This window comes from Indicator indicator, chromosome 12, assembly GCF_027791375.1.
Source record: "Indicator indicator isolate 239-I01 chromosome 12, UM_Iind_1.1, whole genome shotgun sequence".
NCBI lineage: Eukaryota > Metazoa > Chordata > Aves > Piciformes > Indicatoridae > Indicator > Indicator indicator.
The window spans coordinates 16,194,296-16,212,787 of record NC_072021.1 but is presented as its reverse complement, the minus strand read 5'-3'; the positions used below and the strand labels follow the sequence as shown (position 1 = coordinate 16,212,787).

At 35.2% G+C, this 18,492-nt stretch overlaps 1 protein-coding gene across 4 annotated transcripts in view; it reads left to right on the top strand.

Moving 5' to 3' along the window:
- The window catches only part of ASAP1 (ArfGAP with SH3 domain, ankyrin repeat and PH domain 1), a 99,484-nt gene that overhangs the window by 29,588 nt on the left and 51,404 nt on the right, over positions 1–18,492 (top strand). For all 4 annotated transcript variants that reach the window (XM_054385513.1, XM_054385514.1, XM_054385512.1 and 1 more), the window contains exons 2-9: positions 4,069–4,141; positions 10,292–10,437; positions 12,153–12,227; positions 12,576–12,625; positions 14,883–15,012; positions 15,760–15,845; positions 16,599–16,674; positions 17,514–17,600. In XM_054385513.1, coding sequence (XP_054241488.1) covers positions 4,069–4,141; positions 10,292–10,437; positions 12,153–12,227; positions 12,576–12,625; positions 14,883–15,012; positions 15,760–15,845; positions 16,599–16,674; positions 17,514–17,600 — 723 coding nt within the window. The remainder of the gene's footprint in view (positions 1–4,068; positions 4,142–10,291; positions 10,438–12,152; positions 12,228–12,575; positions 12,626–14,882; positions 15,013–15,759; positions 15,846–16,598; positions 16,675–17,513; positions 17,601–18,492) is intronic.

The following is an 18,492-nucleotide window of genomic DNA, read 5'->3' as shown; positions in this document are numbered from 1 at the left end:
TTTTCTGGTAAAATGTTTTTTTAGAATATCAGGTAGTGATAGGACTAGGGGGAATGGAATAAAGCTGGAAGTGGGGAGATTCAGGCTGAACGTGAGGAAGAAGTTCTTCACCATGAGAGTGGTGAGAGCCTGGAATGGGTTGTCCAGGGAGGTGGTTGGGGCCCCATCCCTGGAGGTGTTTAAGGCCAGGCTGGATGAGGCTCTGGCCAGCCTGATGTAGTGTGAGGTGTCCCTGCCCATGGCAGGGGGGTTGGAACTATGTGATCCTTGTGGTCCCTTCCAACCCTGACTGATTCTATGATTCCTAAGTTTGATTACCGATGCTCTTTTTATTAGTTTTTGGTGAGACAAGTTTTAAGGAAAATCACAGGGTTTTGTAAAAAATCTTTTAATTGGTCTTATTTTGGGAGTAACTGGTAAATGACGGTGTACTACATGGTGTCAGCAGCAATGACATTGGGGTTTTTCGTTTACTTTCTCTCATTTTAACTCTTGGGATTTTTAAGTATTTCAGGACTGTTCAAACCGAATCCATGTTTTACACAAAGTGATTGTATCTCTAGACAATTCTTAACCACTGGCCTGTTTTTGCCATGAAGATACGTGCTAAGACCAAAAATTGGAAGTAGACTTCACATTGGTGACTGGTGGGGCCAGTACAGAGTGGAGAGTGAAGGGCAGGATCCAAGTTTGAATCACTTGTCCATGTACAGAAATAAGTAAATTTGGTGGTCTGCTCATTTCTCAGTGGGTGAGCTACAGGAGACCACCACCTGATTCTTGTCTTTTGTTTTGGTTATGTTTTGCTGGGGATATTATGAGGTTTTGTCATGTTGTAATTTCAGTGGTAACCTCTCTAGTTTGGGTTTTATTGTGGAAATAAAGGGAGGTGGCATTGCAGAAGTGACAAAAGAAACATTTTCCAGGAATGGGTGGTGATGAGGAAGAGTTCAGTGTGTAGAAAGGTAGTAAGGAGCACATCTGAATACCTAGATATTGTCACAGAGGCTCTTTGGTTCTCTAAGACTTTCTAGTTCTGAGTAATATAAAAGTATAAAAGTATATCACTTCTACTGGAAGATCAGATTTTGTGTTTTCTAAGATGGAGAGTAAAAATATTTAGTATTATAAATGCTGGAAAACAAAAAATGGGTACTGCAAAAGCATGCTTTCACCTAACTGGGGAAAGCAAGACAGTTCCTGCCTAGTTTAACATGCATAAGAGGTAAGATTACTTTGGAATAATAATTGAGCACTGAGTGCAGCTTACTTTCTCTGCAGCAGAATGCAGCAAAAAAATTTCTTAGCAAAAAAAACCCCAAACACTCAACAGCAATGTAGTACATTTGGAATCAAACGACCTCCGGTCATATAAAATGAACAAACCAAAACCAAACAATAAAAAAAACCCTCCACCCTAAACCAGCCAAAAAGCCTTTAGATAACTGTTTTTGTGTATCTAGAATCTTACACAGGATTGGGTTCCATCTGTGGTAGGCGTTTTACCCTTCGCCCTAGTATACAGTTTTAAATGCACATAGATTTGTCTTATTTAGAGAGTTTTGGACTAAGAAAAACTAGTTCACATAAAGATTGTATTTGCAGATAGAAAAATGCAAAATTGACTTGTGATGTCTATCTGGCTTAGATCACTGGCTCCTTCAGGCAGTGGATGTCATCTCTGTATGTTGCTTTGCTCAATGATTGCACTCTTAAAATAATGAATGTTCTCTTTTCTCCTGCTCCTGTATTAGTGATTAAATTTAATTCTATATCAAATCCAATTTGGAAGATTTTTCTAGCCTATTTATCCTAGTCTTCTAGACTGATATCTTTAGGAACAAGAACCATCTTTCTTGCTGTTCTATTTATTTTCTTCTCCTGCGTGTTCAGTTTGTTTCAATACTAGAATTTAAACGGAAGTTTTATCTCTGAATCTTATCAAGGTTAACTGCTGTTGTGTTTAAAGGAAAAAAAAATCAAAATCTTACAGTATTCTGTGTTCAAACTCTTTATAATAGACAAGTAATTTTTTTTTTCTGGTCATTGAAGATGGAGAGAACTTCAGTAGAAATGTACACTAGCAACTGTCTGGCATAGCATGCAGGCAGAAGCAGAAGCTTTTGACAGGGTTTGCAAAGGAATCTAAGGAGAACTACCTGCTGTGCACTGTCTCAAAAAGGAACACAGAGTTCTTATTATTCTATGAAATTTAAAAACTTTAACTCTGTCAAGATGATGGCCAAGTAAAATCTACTGCTTTACTGCAGAGCAACAGAAATAATGGCATTTGCAGTTCTGAATCTTTTTTGCATCTATTGTTCTGCTGAAAATCAAAAGCTAGAGATAAAAAGTATTAGGAAGTCATTACGTAAATACTGTGGTTCCAAACTTTCTAGCTTTAGCTACCACAGATGTGATTGTATGGTGGTTTTCAGTTAAAACCCAGAAAGACTACATTTTCTTTGTTACAGACTTACATGTATTGTTCGATCTTAATATTTTGAGCTTGGTTAAAATTGGACCACTCCAAAATATAGCTATGATACATTAACTGTTTTTTCTCTCTGTGGGTTCCTACTGAAAGCATGCACTGAAACACTCAGTGTTTTGAACTTTACTAGTAGCAGTATGACCATCTCCAATGCTTAACACTTTAGATGACCTGGAGGTCCTGCTCTGTTTTTTTTTTTTTTTTTTCTGGAGCTTCTTAATGCCCAGTGCTTCAATCATCTCAGCTCTCACAGTGAAAACTCTGCTATTTGATAAAGTTTTCACTCATAATGTTACTAGTGATGACCCTCTCTGAGGTACATTCTGCTGTACGAGTAGCTGCTCTTCTGCCTTGGTCTGGCAGTTTTCACATGCCAGATTCTCAGGAGCTCTAGGCTTTAAGCTGTTTGAATAACAGAACTACTCAAGGGTAGCAGTCTACAACTCCTCAGCTGGACTACTATCCTGGCACTAATTCTGAGTACAAGTTCTCCAGTGTCCAGTGATCGGAATGCGAATAAATGGCAAACACTGCCAGCTTCATTAAAACCTGGGATTACTGATCTAACATTGCTGATGTGAAGGGAAATTGCCAATGATCTAAATGGGGCAAAAAATTACAAGAACTGGTTTAAACTTTTCTATTTATATTCTCCATCAATAGCAGTGTTAAGTTTGCAGACTATCCAAACCTCACACATAACTGGAACTGGATGACTGCACGTGGTACCAGTATGTGGCTTTTCAGTTTCTCAACTCCGCCAATCTAAATGAACGTTTACTTTGATTTCATTTACCTTTGTCATAATAGTTCTTTCTCACGTTAATCTGATTTCTTACATCAGATAGAGTGGGTAGTTGAGAAGTTACGTTGCTTGAAGAAAGTATCTAGAAATCTAATCCTAAATCTTTTGTTATTCAATGACATTTTCCTCTGGATTTTGAAACTATTGCAGCAAATGTGAAATTCAGAATGAAGGAATAACGAATATGCATATTTTATTATTGTTCTAAATTTTTCTTTTCAGTTCCTTTATGTTGCAATAAATCAGGTCTTAGTCTTTTGATTTGCTACTTTTCATTTTCTGTGTTGATAAAATTCTGTTAGGGAGTTTGGTGCGAGAGGTTAGTGTGATAATCTGTGCCTGTAGTTGGAAGACTTCTGTTGTGGACAAACCATGGAAATTAACAAGCACTTTGGCTGTAATAGAAACTATAGGGCTGGAGTAGAAACATCTACTAATTTTTGTTCTTGTTTTTTCTTTTTTTTTTTTTCTTTAGTATATTACAATTTGAATAAATGCTTTGTTCCTTGCAAAGCTCAAATTGTGTTTTTCTTTTAGCACTGTCACTACTGCTTTAATCTGCTTTAAGCACGTTTTCAGTTCAGTTCATTAATTCATCTTGAAGGAGCTGAATGACCTTGGACCTTCCTGCAGGCTGAATGTGTTGTATCTGCAGTTTTTTCTAGCCTGTGAAATTACTTCTTTTGTGAATTTCTTTTTAAATATTACAGTGTATTCTGTTGAACAATCAAGTAAATATTTAAAATTTATTTACTACTTATTATTACAGGCATTGGATCAAGACAGAACTGCGCTACAGAAGGTGAAAAAGTCTGTGAAAGCAATATATAATTCAGGTCAAGGTAAGATATTTTCAGTTATACATGAGAACCTAAGCATCTGATTTCAAGTTTCTGAAGTGCCTTGCAATTTATCCTGTTGAATTATATAGCATAAGAGATGCTTATCTGTTTTAGGAGTGTTTGGACTTGAAATTTTTCTTTGCTTCTGACTATACATCAGATTAATGTGCTCTCCATTTCCTTCACCCTCATATTCATTCTCAAAGCCCTCTAGGAGAACTCCCATGGGTAAATTTTGCTGATGTCATAACATTTCAGTTAGCTTCAACCAGAGCTAGACTGAATTTATGGAGCGCACTTGCAAGTGGAATAAGAATGAAAACTTGTTAAAAAGTTTAATGTATAAAAGAAATATCTACAGGTAGATGTTTGCTCCTTCAAACTATGGTCTCCACTTGCATGAGTGACAAGGACTATTTTGCTTCTTACCTAAAAGATTTCTTATTATTTTACTTGTTTGAAGACGCTGAATTGATAATCAATTTGAGTTCAGTAACAAATGACAGCCAAACATGGATCAATATACTAATTAGGCTTTTTTAATGTTATAAAGTGCATCTGGCTTCTCTCTGATTCTCCTAAAGTCTAAAAGCTGTGCCAAAGACATACAGGGTAGCAGAGCTGTTCACTCTCCAATAACTATCTGGTTGTAAATACTGGACTTAGAGAATCTCAGTTTATATTCCTTAGTAGTGGTAATCAGTTAAGTAAAGCTTTTTGTTATGGAGAGCCACTTCAGAGCTGTCACAGTTTCTTTGTTGTTTTGTGTGTTCTCATTAACTCGTGTTTATGGAAGGGGGGGTGGTTAATATATTATAGATTCTTGACTTTTCTGCCAATCACTAGTATTGTTGCTCCACTAGCACCATGTTTTAGTTAGCTTTTCTGTGACTTCAGCTGATGATTAATGTTTTTTCCCAATAGGCTGTAAAGCCTGTTACAGTGAGAGCAGTATTTGGCATGTATGTTTAATTTTATGCTTTTAGAAGTATTCAGATGCTCCAAGCTGCTTTTCCATTTGAAAGTATTTGCTTAGTGAATTTTAAAACTGGTGAAGACTGTAGAACCCAGGAAAAGTGTTTTGCCTGTTTTGAAATACATAAATGATACTGGAGGTTTCAGTTAATGTTTGAGTCTTGCAATACAAGGTAACGTTGTTTTCAGTGCCTGCAAGTAGGCCTTCCTGTATCATGAGCTAGTAACACTGAGTGAAAGCAATAGAACATTGGTTAATGGTTTTAACTGGCTGCTTCTGCACTTAATAGGACCAGAGATAGTTAGGTGTCTGTTTTGCTTGGGGGTTTTTGGTTTGTTGTTTTGGGATTTTTTCTTTCTTTTTTTCTTCTTTTTTTTTTTTTTCCTTTTTTTTTTTTTTCCCTTTTGAACAAATCTTATTTCCAAGATACAAGTTAGTATGGGTTCTTTTGGATAGAGGAAGCACTATACATAATACTCTAGCTCCCTCTTCAGAATGCTGTTGTATAGACTACATTATAAATTAAAAAGGTGTGCACAGGAGGCAATTCATGCAGTAACTGATCAATATAAACTAGAGTAAGTAAGACCAAGGCTGAAAGCATGTTATACACGTGAAACCTTGTAAAAATAAATATAGAAGTGACTGAATTAAAACTTTTGTCTGCTTGTACAAAGGCAATTGCTAAGCCAGATGCTTTCTTATGCTTCAGTGATGCAAATGGGTTTCATTAATGTTTACTTTGACATAAAACATACTAAAACCAGCTGTAAAATGCATTGTTTTTTATCAACTCAAGCAGGAATTAGGTGGTGATTTTCATATTTCAAAAGAAAACCTCTACTGCATTTTGAGAACTCAAAGTTGGAATTTTGTTTTATAAATTGAATTGCTACATTGTTCCTGTGGTATTGAGGCAATTATAAATAAGAGGCTTTACTTTACAACTATATGGTTTGCCTATTCTATTCTTCTGTAGGTGGGTCTAAGTGCTGTTGCTCTTTTTGTCAGCTGTTCTGAATTCTGTTAGTACTTAGATTTGGTATAAATTCCCTGAAGTAGAGTTCATAGAAAATTATTCCATGAGAACATCTTCAAGCATGTCAGTGATGAACACAGATGAAGAACCAAGTCATTTACCTTTCTAGGCTGGCTTATTTCTCACTGCTCATTTTCTACAATGATCTGGAGAACCTTGCAGAGTCACTGAGATGCCTCTTGCTCTGAAAATCTTTGAAAAAAGTTTTTATTATTTTTCATCATTTCTCAGTCCAGAAGGCATTATTGCTGCCAAGTCCAAACAAGAATAATGGTGGTCAAATATTTTTTTTAAATTTTCTATTATTTTTTCATTAGATTTCATCTTTGTGAGGGATGAAATGAGAAAGGATGCTTTCTTATTTCAAATAAAGTCTTTTGCCATCCTTTTTAACGTTGCCAGACAGCTTGTTTTTTCTGAAGTCTGAGTCCTTTTTCTTGTGTATGCTTTTCCATTCATAAATGCAGTTTAGTTCTGTCCTTGCTTACATTTTCTCTGCCTGTGGAACAAAGTCATTTTATAAATGCAACAAAAATAATTTCAAGTTGATCAGGATTCTGAATTGTGATTCTTCTTTTTTGGACATAACCAGATATGCAGAAGTAATTCTTGGTAATTTAGATGTTCTTTGGGTGTAATTTGAGTATAATCAGTGGCAGGAGTTGTGGTTGTGCATTTTTCTTCTTTAAACTATTTAACTCTTGTTGTTGTTGTTCTTCAGTGTTTGCAGAGTGATTGAACAAAACCATTTTAGACAAAGGAAAGTTAAGGCTTTAATTTTAGTAATGTGTTTTCCAGCTCCAGTGTGTTTAACCTCTCTCCACAGTGTTTGTTCTTCAGTTTCCTTACTTAGTATGCACAAGCAGATGTGAATTTCATTAGGTTCAGAAGCATATGATAAATTTTTGGTAACCTTTGAATCAGAAATAAACATAATAATAAATGTTGTGGCTTGCAGTGAAACAGTACAAGTTCTTTGTATGCCTTGGGAATTTGATTTAAGTCTTCTACCTTGTCCTGGGAAAAGTTTTATCACAGAGTGGCTTTAGGTGTAGACATCTTCTGGTATGACTGCCAGGGGCAGCAGAACACCCTGGGTGGGATTCAGCCCTGGAAGTCCTGAAGCCCAAGTGTCCACCGTACTTGGAGCTCAGAGCAAGCATGCTCTCTGCTTCTGGTGGGCATTGCTGTGTGGCAAAAGGCTGCTGTGCCTGTTCTTCCTTCCTCAGCTGCTTGGATCTGCAGCTTCACATGTGCTTGTATTATGTCCTCTTAGGGCATTACCCTTGATGTACACATTATGGCACAGAAGTAAGGGATGGCACAATATTGCTGTGCACCAGGGCTTTCTCAGAACAGAGTTAAATTCTGTCCTGTCTCAGGGTTGAAGGTCTGGATTGTGAAGAAGGTGCATACCTTTCAGCTCATTGAATCTCACTGCTGTGTACAGCCCAGCTGCTTTATACTCCGTCAGCTGCTCTATAATAAGGTCCTCAGCATGGGCTCACGTAGTGGCTACCTTGCCAGATCCCATCAGGGATGATTAGTGAGGCCCTTTTCCCTGCCCATAGTCCCATAAGGAGCTGACTTGGTCACCAAAGTGACAAAGTTCAAAGCTCATCCTCAGTTGTCTGTGATTCTGGTACCTTTTGGGCAGCTGCTGAATTCAGAAGGAGGATGTCTGTCTGGAGAAGCCTCTACATTTTCATTACAGCACTGAGCTTTGTTTACAACATTGAGAAGACATCAGCCAGTTCTAGAAGGCAAACATCATGCTTTGTCTATGCTGCTGTCAGTGTTCCTCTTGCTGCCTAGGGTTATTGAAGTCTTTCCTGCTGTTCTTGTATCTAAGGAAGTAAACATCAGCATGCATATTGCAGCTTTCTTTATGCAAAGGAAATTCTATTGGGAGAATAGGAAGTCATTTCTGTGTTTGCATGGGGCACCTACAGGGAGATACAAGCACTTCCTTGGCTTGATTCTGAGAATGTCTGTATAATATGTTGCATTTTAGCATAGGCTACATTGCAGATTTAGCTTTCCATCTGTGTGCCTTTAAGGTCAAGTTGGGAACTGCCTTACCTCTTCAACAGAAAATATTTCTTCTCCCGTTACAAGAAAAATACTGATACTTAGTAAAAAATTGAAAATGTATTATTCTTACACAGTACTTGGATTTGTGTGTGGTAATTACAAAAATACTCATTTTACATCATAATCAAAGCAGGTGATTAGCAATCTCAGATTCTTGAGAATTTCCTATATATTGTGGTGAGACAGAGATATGCTTCCTGCTTCCTCTTTTAGACCAGGAATTTAATTTGCCTTTCCAGACATAAACATTCCTCGTCAGCTCTCTTGCAGTCTCTTTAGGAAATTATTTTTTGAAAATGCTTTGCAAAACAACACAGCATTTAAACTCGAACAGATAGGTGCCGTTGTGGGGTTAGAAGTGCTTCACAGGCAAGGACAGAGGTTCCATAATGTAGCAAAACTTTTCTGACCTTGTTTTTTTATCCTTCCTTTTCCTTCAGCACAGCTGGGTACACTTGAGCTTTATTAGTTTAGGACTGCATAAGCCCAAGCTCCTTCTTTAATAAAATCTTCTGTATATATTTGTACAACAGCTTTTACAACAAAACAAAATGCATATTTCAGTATTATATAGTGGTTTCCTTGGTTTGAATGCTAAGATATTTTATTAAAACTTTTGGAAGAGGTCTATTAAAACCAGCTTGGATTATAACCCTATATTAACATGTTATTAAATAATGGGCCTTTTGAAAACCTTAGTTTTAATGTCTGTTTTTTTTTTTTAGAATGCAATTGTTTTAATGTTTGGGGTTTGCTTTTGGTAGATAGGCACTTTTTTAATACTTTTTTTGTCTTATAATAGATTTTCAACTTTTTGTTGGAGCTTTAGTGTACTGTTTTGAGTACTGTAATACCATAGAAGTATTATTGTTTGACTCTTCATCAGCTCTCAGTTAATGATGTAGTAGGTTCATGCATTGTGGGACATTGTCCCTAAGCCTTACATCTTCCTGACCCCTTATTATTCAAATGCTCTCAGGTGATATGACAACTTGAAGAATATAAAACCTATGTGTCTTTCAGCGAAAAGTTATGTGTTGGTAACTATTCCTTCTCCTCCCTCCACAACTAGAATTTATTCTAACTGGAATAGCTCTGTGGTTTTGTGTTTGTGGCTTGCATTGACAAAAAACAACAGCAGCAAACAAACAAAACAACAAAAACCAAACCACCCACAAAAATAAAATTATCATACCCAAACAACCAACCCATAGTAACACTATGGGACAGAAAAGTCATTAAAGTGAAATTTTTTATTTAATGTCAACAATATTCCTCTAAGACATATAAACATGATAAAGTGTGTCCCAAAGGGATGCAGTGGCAAATTTTCTATTTAAAGATAATAAAATGGAAGTAGCAAAACCAGGAGAAACATTTCAGAAACATTTTATGGTCTGTAATTCAAAATGTCCTTCATCCTTGAGCTGAGGATTTTGGTCTTTCATGGACTTCAATTTCATCTTGTTCCTGACCACTCTAAACATCCAATTTGCTATTAAATATATTGAAACAAGTCTTTGGCTGTATACCAATACACATTCCATTCTGTGGAGTAACTCTGCAGAACAGGTGAAAAGGCAGTCTTTGTCTGTAAGACATGCTTCTGTTAATTTTGATCTTGCAGTCAGATTCAGACTTGATCTCCTTAGTTTTACATCTGGTACTATTGACTGTTTTGTAAAAATGTCCTACATTAAAAGAGCAACAAAAACACCCAAACCAACCAAACAAAAAAACCCCCAGAGTTTGCATAACAGTAGAGAACTCTAAATTCCAGTGTTGTTTATAAAATAAACACGTCCTTACATTGTTTTATTGATTTTTGTTCCTTTATTAATAAACTACAGTGTTGTTGATTTATTGCAAATCAAAGTTGCTGAACTTGTTCTTGTTAGTATTATTGTAATTTTCAGTGAATGCATTAGCTTGTGGCTTTTTTGAAAGTACTGTTAGTTGGTTTGTCACTGTATTGCAATACATAGACTTAAAATAATAACAATGTCTGGAAGAAAAACTTTGAGCTACTCTTTCTTTGTAGATCACGTTCAAAATGAAGAAAACTATGCACAAGTACTAGATAAATTTGGAAGTAATTTTTTAAGTCGGGATAATCCAGATCTTGGCACCGCTTTTGTAAAATTTTCCACGCTTACTAAAGAATTATCAACGCTGCTGAAGAACCTGGTGAGGAGTTTAATATTTTCTTAGCTTTTTCGTTTGTCTAAAATAAAGTTGCCGCACAACAACTGAGTGATCCTAATTTTAGAGATGCTTTCATTATTTTGTCAAAATATAACACAATAACTTCTGCAGAGATGATCACTAAGGGTGTTATTACACTCATTGTTTGATTGTGAATTGGCAGTTAAGAAGAAAAACATAAATGTTGAGACATCACTTGAAATATCATTTTCAAGTGATTGACAGTGTTGTATATCTCTCCTTATAGACCTTAATTTTAAATCGTTCCCTGTCTTTGCAGTTACAAGTTTAGTATCATTAGTTATGGCTGATCTTTGGCTCAAAAAACAACCTTTCATGCTTTGGAAGAGAAATATTGATTTGAGGAGCATGCTTAAATAGTGGTAATACTCGATTCTTTCTGTGATACACAAATCATCCATTGCATAAATATTAGGCTTATGAAAATGGTTTGAAGGTTTGACTCATCTAAAGTTTGTCTTAAACCTTTTACTTCTGAAGGCTGCTGCATTATAAAACTTGTAGTCAGAATGAGATTTCTTAGAATTATTTTTTTCTTTTATGTGCATGTTTTTAAAACTCTCAATGCTATTTTTCAAAAGTCAAGTTGTGGTGGTTTTGTTTCATTTTCGTGCATACATTTTGAACATATAAGGAGTTTGTGAATGGAATGTCATACCTGGAGAAGTGGTTTGAGTTACCACTTTGAGATTCATGATCTGTGTGGATCATGAGTTTCACAAAAGTCTCTTAAAAATTAGTTTCATGGACTCAAATATGCTCAGAGGGGAGTTGGGCCATATGTATGGCCAATTAGAAACACTAAGATAGTATTTCCTTTCTTTTGATTTGCAAGCAGAAAATATGCTTCCTTCCAATCTTCCTATCGTTTTCCCTGTCCTCCCTTAGCAAGGAACTGAAGAATTCATGGAGTATTTCAGTGGAGAAATGGAGTCATGAAGTAGGAGAGGCAACCACCTTAGCACTTGACAGGGATAATACTGATATGTGTCTGTTTCCTGTGGTCATAACTCTTTGGGAACGACACACACCATACATGCTCAGGTAGAATCACAAAGTAGTAGTTTTTTCTGCACTCAGACTGGCAAAGAAAAAACATTTTCACAGATACGTAATCAAATAGGAATGGACTGATTGGATTGAAATTTAAACTCAGAGTTTAAGAGGATGTCACCTTTCTATCTTGGACAAGGGAAGGAACAGGTTTCCCAGATAGTTGGAATATTCCAAGAGGTAGTGATTCTTTGCTCTTTTTGTTGGTGGTGCTGAATTAACATGTGCCTTGTATGGTACCTGCTTGTAGCCCAGCAGGTCTTCACTTCTTACTCAGGAGGATATTTTATGTTCCAAAAATTAATTTGCTTCCTAGATAATGAAATGGTGTTCAAATGTTTGCTTCAAGAACCTGAAGATTTACCTTAAGGTGCTTTTAGAACTTTGCTACTAATTTTTTTGTAAATTCTGGGTTTATATTTCCCTATGTAAGTAAAGATTAATCAAAATGCCTCTGTCTGGTGCAAGTGAATGCTTACTAATTTTTCTCAGACTCAAATTTACTATTTAAGATATTTTTAGGCTGATTGTAACTTTATTGGTGAAATTCAAAGACTTGCAGTAGTTTGATAAGATCATAATTCCTCTTTTGAATGATAATGGTATATCATTTTTCTTTTTAGCTCCAGGGCTTAAGCCACAATGTTATTTTCACTTTGGATTCTCTCTTAAAAGGAGACTTAAAAGGTGTTAAAGGGGTAAGTATTGAAAACTTTTTATTCAGGGAAATGTTTTCAGGTTCAGCCATGCTGTGACTGTTTTCCATTCACCCATGAGATTATTTCTTATATAGACACTAATGTTCTGTACATAATCCAGAGAACATATTCAAAATTGGCATGACTATGATGCTTCTTTAGAATTTTGTTTCAAATTCCTGTCCTAATGTGCACAGGGAAGTAAAAAATTGTACTTTTGCCCAACTGCTCTCTGAAAAGTTTTAAAAGAAAACATTATTTTTTGTTGCTATTCATAACTTGATATTTCAACTAAAAAGACAAGTTGTTTTTTTTCTACTAGTCTAAGCAATTTTTCTGTTTTCTAAGGACCTCAAAAAGCCTTTTGATAAAGCCTGGAAGGACTATGAAACCAAATTGTAAGTATTTTTCTCCCTCTTTCTTTTATTTTTTTTTTCTTTCTCCTCTCTTCTCTTATTGCCCCTCCCGGTCCCAAACGATAGCCTGTATCTGGATGCAGGTGTGAATATGAGCAAGGCAGCTCTGTTGTGGATCACTTTACACCACTAATAGAAAGAAAGTATTTTTTTGTGCTCTGAAGTAGTTAAATGCCTTTAGTATAAGGACCATGGATACTGAACAACATGAAGTTCATTGTGGAGATTTCAGATGGCGTTTACACATTCTTATAACCATATACATGGAATCTATTCATAGTAACACACACAAAAAATGATGTGATTTACAAGTTGTCCTGTATTGCAGAACTCTGTTTTTGAGAGGCAAGAATTTTAGTGTAGTTGATGTGATTTCTAAAATATTTTCTTGCTCATACCTGTCTTCTGTGGGTAAAGAATGATTTATAAAAATAGAAGTTTGGAAGCTAGTTGCAGAGCAGTTAGTGGAATACTTCAGAGTGCTCTCATGGAAATGAGGGGCAGTTGCATTATCAGAATTGAAGAGTTCTCAGGAGTTTATTCAGATTTTGTGTCCTTTCTTTTATTCCCTTTTAAAAATCCTGTTATTAGCTAGGTTTTATTTATATCTAACCAGAAATGGAGGAGGGGGGTGGAAGGCAGTAGAGGAGAAAGACCACTAAGAACTGCTGAAAAAATTATTATCAGCATAATTTTCTTACCTACATATTGTACTTTCTGCATTCAAAATTCATTCTAAAGGTAAATCCTTGTGAATAAGTGAACTGGAAATGAGGCTATTACTTACAAGGCAAAAAAAGAGATTCCTGTCCCAATATAGCATCATCACACTCAGTTGAGTGTTCAAATTAACATTCAGAACTGTTGTTCTGTTCCTGTTTAGCTCTTTAGTTCTTACAGATATCACATATTTTGCAAAAATACTGAATAGTTGGCTATGGAAAGCAACCTGATTTAAGAAAACTATTTCTGCCTCTCAAATTGTTATGTGTAAAATCAGGGATGTTTTTGCCAGCCTATTTATGCCATATGCCATTAAAGAGAATTTAGGGCATGGGTGTCACATACAGCACATGGAATGATCTCTGAAATTTGGTTCTGAATTGGGAAAGGTTACAGAAAGACACCTGTCATCTTGTTGCCTTTTTTTTCTTGTGAACAAATTTCACTTGGACTTAAGACTTTAAATTTCTCAGAGAATACTATTTCCTAGGATTTATTCAAGTTTAGGGACAGTGCTGAAAAGTGCTCTGCTTTAGCTGAAAATATTATGTTTTTTCTTATATAGAGTAAAGCAGGGTTCAAAATTAAGTAACTTAATTCTTTTTAGATTGTTTGGATTTTCCCCTGGCAAGGAGCACCAGTCTAATAAACACACAGTGCTTTATCACCTGCTTTACAGAAGTAAAACCTCAGTGTTTATTTTTCTCAAAAAGGCTGCTGGAGAAGAAAGATTTGGTTGGGGTTTTTGGTTGGTTAGGGTTTTTTTCCTTAAAGAAATTTAAAAAAAAAAAAGAAGTTAGATATTTCTATTTTTGTATTGAAAATCTAACTTTATTTCCAAACAGAGTATCCATTTAATCTGCAGAGCAGATCCATAAGGACAAACACACTCTAAAGCTCTAATTAAAGTCTCAGGATGGCCTCCTAGATCGCATTTCAGTATTTCAGAATTTCAGTTTTGGCCTTCTCTGAAAATGTAATGACTGGAATTCATGTGATTTAGAGTAGGTGTAAACTTCATATGATGCCTTATTGTTTTTCTTAATTCCTGCTTTATGAGCGTGAAAGTTACCGGATGAAGTTGTTCTGGGTTTGTTTTTTGGTTTTGTTTTTTTTTTTTCCCCCCTGAAAATTCAGTAGTTTCTTGTGTATGCTTTACGCTGCAGTGTATATAAATGAAGGCATATAAGAAAGAATGAGAGGTTGTGAGGTTTGTTGTTTGATTTTTTTTTGTTTGTTTGTTTGTTTTGTTTTGTTTAATGTATTTTTTGTTTTTGTTGTGGTGGTTTTTTGGGTTTTGTTTTCATGGTTGTTTTTATTTGTTTTCTCAAGTAGTACACAAACTAGGGAGACGAGTTAAAGGGTGAAAGGAAGGCAGGGCAGCGCTTAGTATCATAGAGGAAATTGTCTTTAGAATGGCTTTTTTTAATATTTCTTGATTCTTATTTTTTTTCCTAAAATAGATCACATGACAGTAGAAGAAATTCTCTAAAATGTTTTCTAATTAAAATTTCAGTACAAAAATTGAAAAGGAGAAAAGAGAGCACGCAAAACAGCATGGGATGATAAGAACTGAAATAACAGGAGCTGAGATAGCAGAGGAGATGGAGAAGGAAAGGCGGCTATTTCAGCTACAAATGTGTGAAGTAAGAAACAAGTTTCATCTTCCAGTTATGACACCATAGCTTAGAAGTACCCTGTGGGCCTTACTTAAAGGTGGTGAAATATACTTTGTTGTTCAATGAGCGTGGAGGAAGCAAAAGATTGCAGTGTCACTTAATACAGTAAAATAAGGATAACTACTTTAGCAATACAGTACTAGGCTTGATGTCCTTTATTTCTTTTCTTGGTTTTTAGCTGATTATGCTGAGGTTCTTGGGCTGAAAATACACTATTTCATGTTTATGGTTGAGCAATTCAGGAAGTTCTTTTTGATCCCATTCTTCCAATATACTTTCTGAAGCCTTCTAAAATGTATAATGACATGATAAATGGCAGCAATACATGAATTCCATAAAGTTGCTTTTTATATAAATGGTTCCCTTTATTACATTTTAGTGGCAATTAATTTGAATTGCCTTGTATTTGGATTTTTAGAATATTTCAGTTATGGTTACAGTAGCATTTTAAAAAAGGACATCTTCAGACAATTGTAAAAGATGTAACTTTTTCCTGATTTTTTTTTTTTTTTTTTGGGTGGTCTGGATTTGTTTAGGAATGGCCAAATAAATTGTTATGTTTTATGTTTTGGTTGTCCGTGGCAGACTGGTGGCATGTAAGTCAGCACCCAGGTTAAACACAGAGATAATTCATTGAGCAAATGATTTATTGATTGAAAACTGTTGAAGGTTGTGAGGCATGATTATCAACACTGTTTTTCACTGTCTGTGCAGTATCTTATTAAGGTTAATGAAATCAAGACAAAAAAAGGTGTGGACCTTCTGCAGAACCTTATTAAGTATTACCATGCACAATGCAAGTAAGTGGAATGCTTGTAAGCTTTACACTTTTCTTCACACAAGTGTTTGTTTCCCTTTTCTTTGAATTTTAGTTTGATTACATAAGGAGGTTTTTATCATGATTATAATCTGCCAGGTGTCTGCAACTTCATTCTCTTAGGCTGTACCCTTTCAGTAGGTAGTGTGAAAGTGAATAAGGTGCAGAAGCTATGGCAGAAGAGGCCAAAGGAAAACTTGCAGGTTGCATGCAAAATTACTTTTAGTTCCTGAGGCATTGATTTGGAATGTAATTATAGATATGGCTTATTTATTCTATTTAAACACTTTTTCAGTTATTATGTAAATTTTAAACCAAATAATTTCTTCGAGATTCCTTGAGGTAAAACTGGTAAGATATGACCTTGTCATTGACAGAACCATAGAAGCAAACAAACAGGAACCTCAAGTTAAATACAGGAAAAAGATTTTAGAATTTACTAAGGGGAAATATCTTGACTAACAGCAATAAAAATAAATCCTCTCTAATTTGATACTTGATAATCACAATGGTATATCCCCAAAGCTGAAAGATATCAAATTTCAAAGCTGCTGGGAAGCGGAGTTTTGCTGGGCTTTTCTGGGGATTTTTTGATTGTGCGTGTTTGTTTCTGAACATGGGAGGAGCTAGATATGGGGTTTTTTTGGTTTTGCTATTTTTTTTACACAAGACAGTCATCTTTGTGTTATCAATTATATATATTCCTGATAAATCACAGGTATTTTTTTTATTATAGTTTCTTCCAAGATGGGTTGAAAACAGCTGATAAACTTAAACAATATATCGAAAAGCTGGCTGCTGATTTATATAATGTAAGTTTACTTATAAATAATTTTGAAAATAGAACTCTTGTATATATGTGATACGTTTCAGATACGATTACAAGGGTGAATATTTCATTTGTAACTTACAAATACAGCACATTCTATGAAGCTTTGAATATTGCTAGAATTAGGGGGGAAATAACATCTTTACTATCTTAGACTTTGTAATCTGTTTTTTCAGGTTATTAGGAAAAGTAGCTTTCATTCTACTATTAATTTAATGTTGCATTAACCCTAACCCTTTGCATTAAAATGAAACTTTCATTAAAATGAAACTGATTTGAAGAGGGAATCTTTGAATCAGATGATAAGCACCAATTTTATCTACCATTTTCATTTTTCAAAACCAAACTACATCATGATAGCACCACAGCTTTAAGTGAATTAACTTGTGATGTTCGTTCAAGCCAAATAATAATGTGGAATCAAAGCCCACTTGTCACCCAAGAGCTTTTGTATTCTATATTCAAAATGGCAATAATCCCATTTATTTTTGTAGTTTGTAGCTAAATTTTCATTAATGCATTTAATTCCTTAAGTCGTCTGTCAAGCATGTTGGTTAATTAATACTTCAAAGACTAATTTAGTTGCATTTAGATACGGTGAGCCATTAAAGCGTAACAGAACATGCAGAGCTTAGACGTTCCTTGTAGCTTGCGTTTCAAGTAATGCTGTCATAGAAGGTAAATACATGAGAATGTCCATGAAAGTAAACTCAAATATTATAGAAACACAGAATAGTTGAGCTGGTTGTTGCAGACATCTGAAATGGTATGATGGAATGCATACAATGTGGAAATTGCAGTTCCATCAATCTTTTTCCATAGATAAAGCAGACACAAGATGAAGAAAAGAAACAACTTACTGCTCTTCGTGATTTGATAAAATCTTCTCTGCAGCTTGATCAGAAGGAGGTAAATAATTTATACATTTTATTCTGGAAATAGTGTACATTTATTAATTCTTTATTCAGAAATTGGCTTAGTTGATGTTCATTTTGTGTAGTTATAGGTTCCCAAGAGTTGGACTTTGAACGTTATGGCAGAACTATTGTTTAGAATGCTCGGCTACATATTAAAAAAGAATAGTTTTAATTTTCTGTTTCCATTTCATCTATGAAAAGAAATTATTCCTTTTTTGCATAATTCTATGTATTTCTAAATAAACTTTTTTAATGTTCTATAAGAACAATAGTGATGGATCAGATAATTGCTTTGTCTAGCCCAGTATATCCTGTCTTTGACAACGTTCAAGAATGAGCGCTCAGGAAAAAATTTAAAGGGATGGGATGCACAGTTCTTTCTTATGTCCTGTTGTCTTCAAGTCAGATTGTATTCAGGATTTTCCTGACCCAGGTAAGGCTGGCTAAGCCAGAAAGAGAACTGAAGGCTTACCTTTACATATGGTTTCTGTAGTACTATTCATCTGCTGACTCACATGGATTTTGTGGCCTTCTCTTTCCCAAACTCCTTTTGCTATCATAAGGAAGAAAATTTTTTGGCTAACTAGAGAGCAGTGTCTGAGACAAGGCAGTTAAAAAGAAAAATACATTAATTGCACTGGTATTAGAAGCGAAGGAGGAACATGTAATGTCCACTGCAGATGGTTGGGACTACACCGTGAACTAGGAGATAGGATATAATGTATATCACAGCTTTTACCTGAGACAATATTGTGGTGATTTCCAGATGGTAGTGCCTGAGTCAGTAATCCTGACTATCCCATGGTGAAGCTGTGTGTTGGGAGGGTGAGGGGATAACTTTCTTTTAGGAAAAGATCGTTTACTTTCTGTTCAGTTTTCTCTTA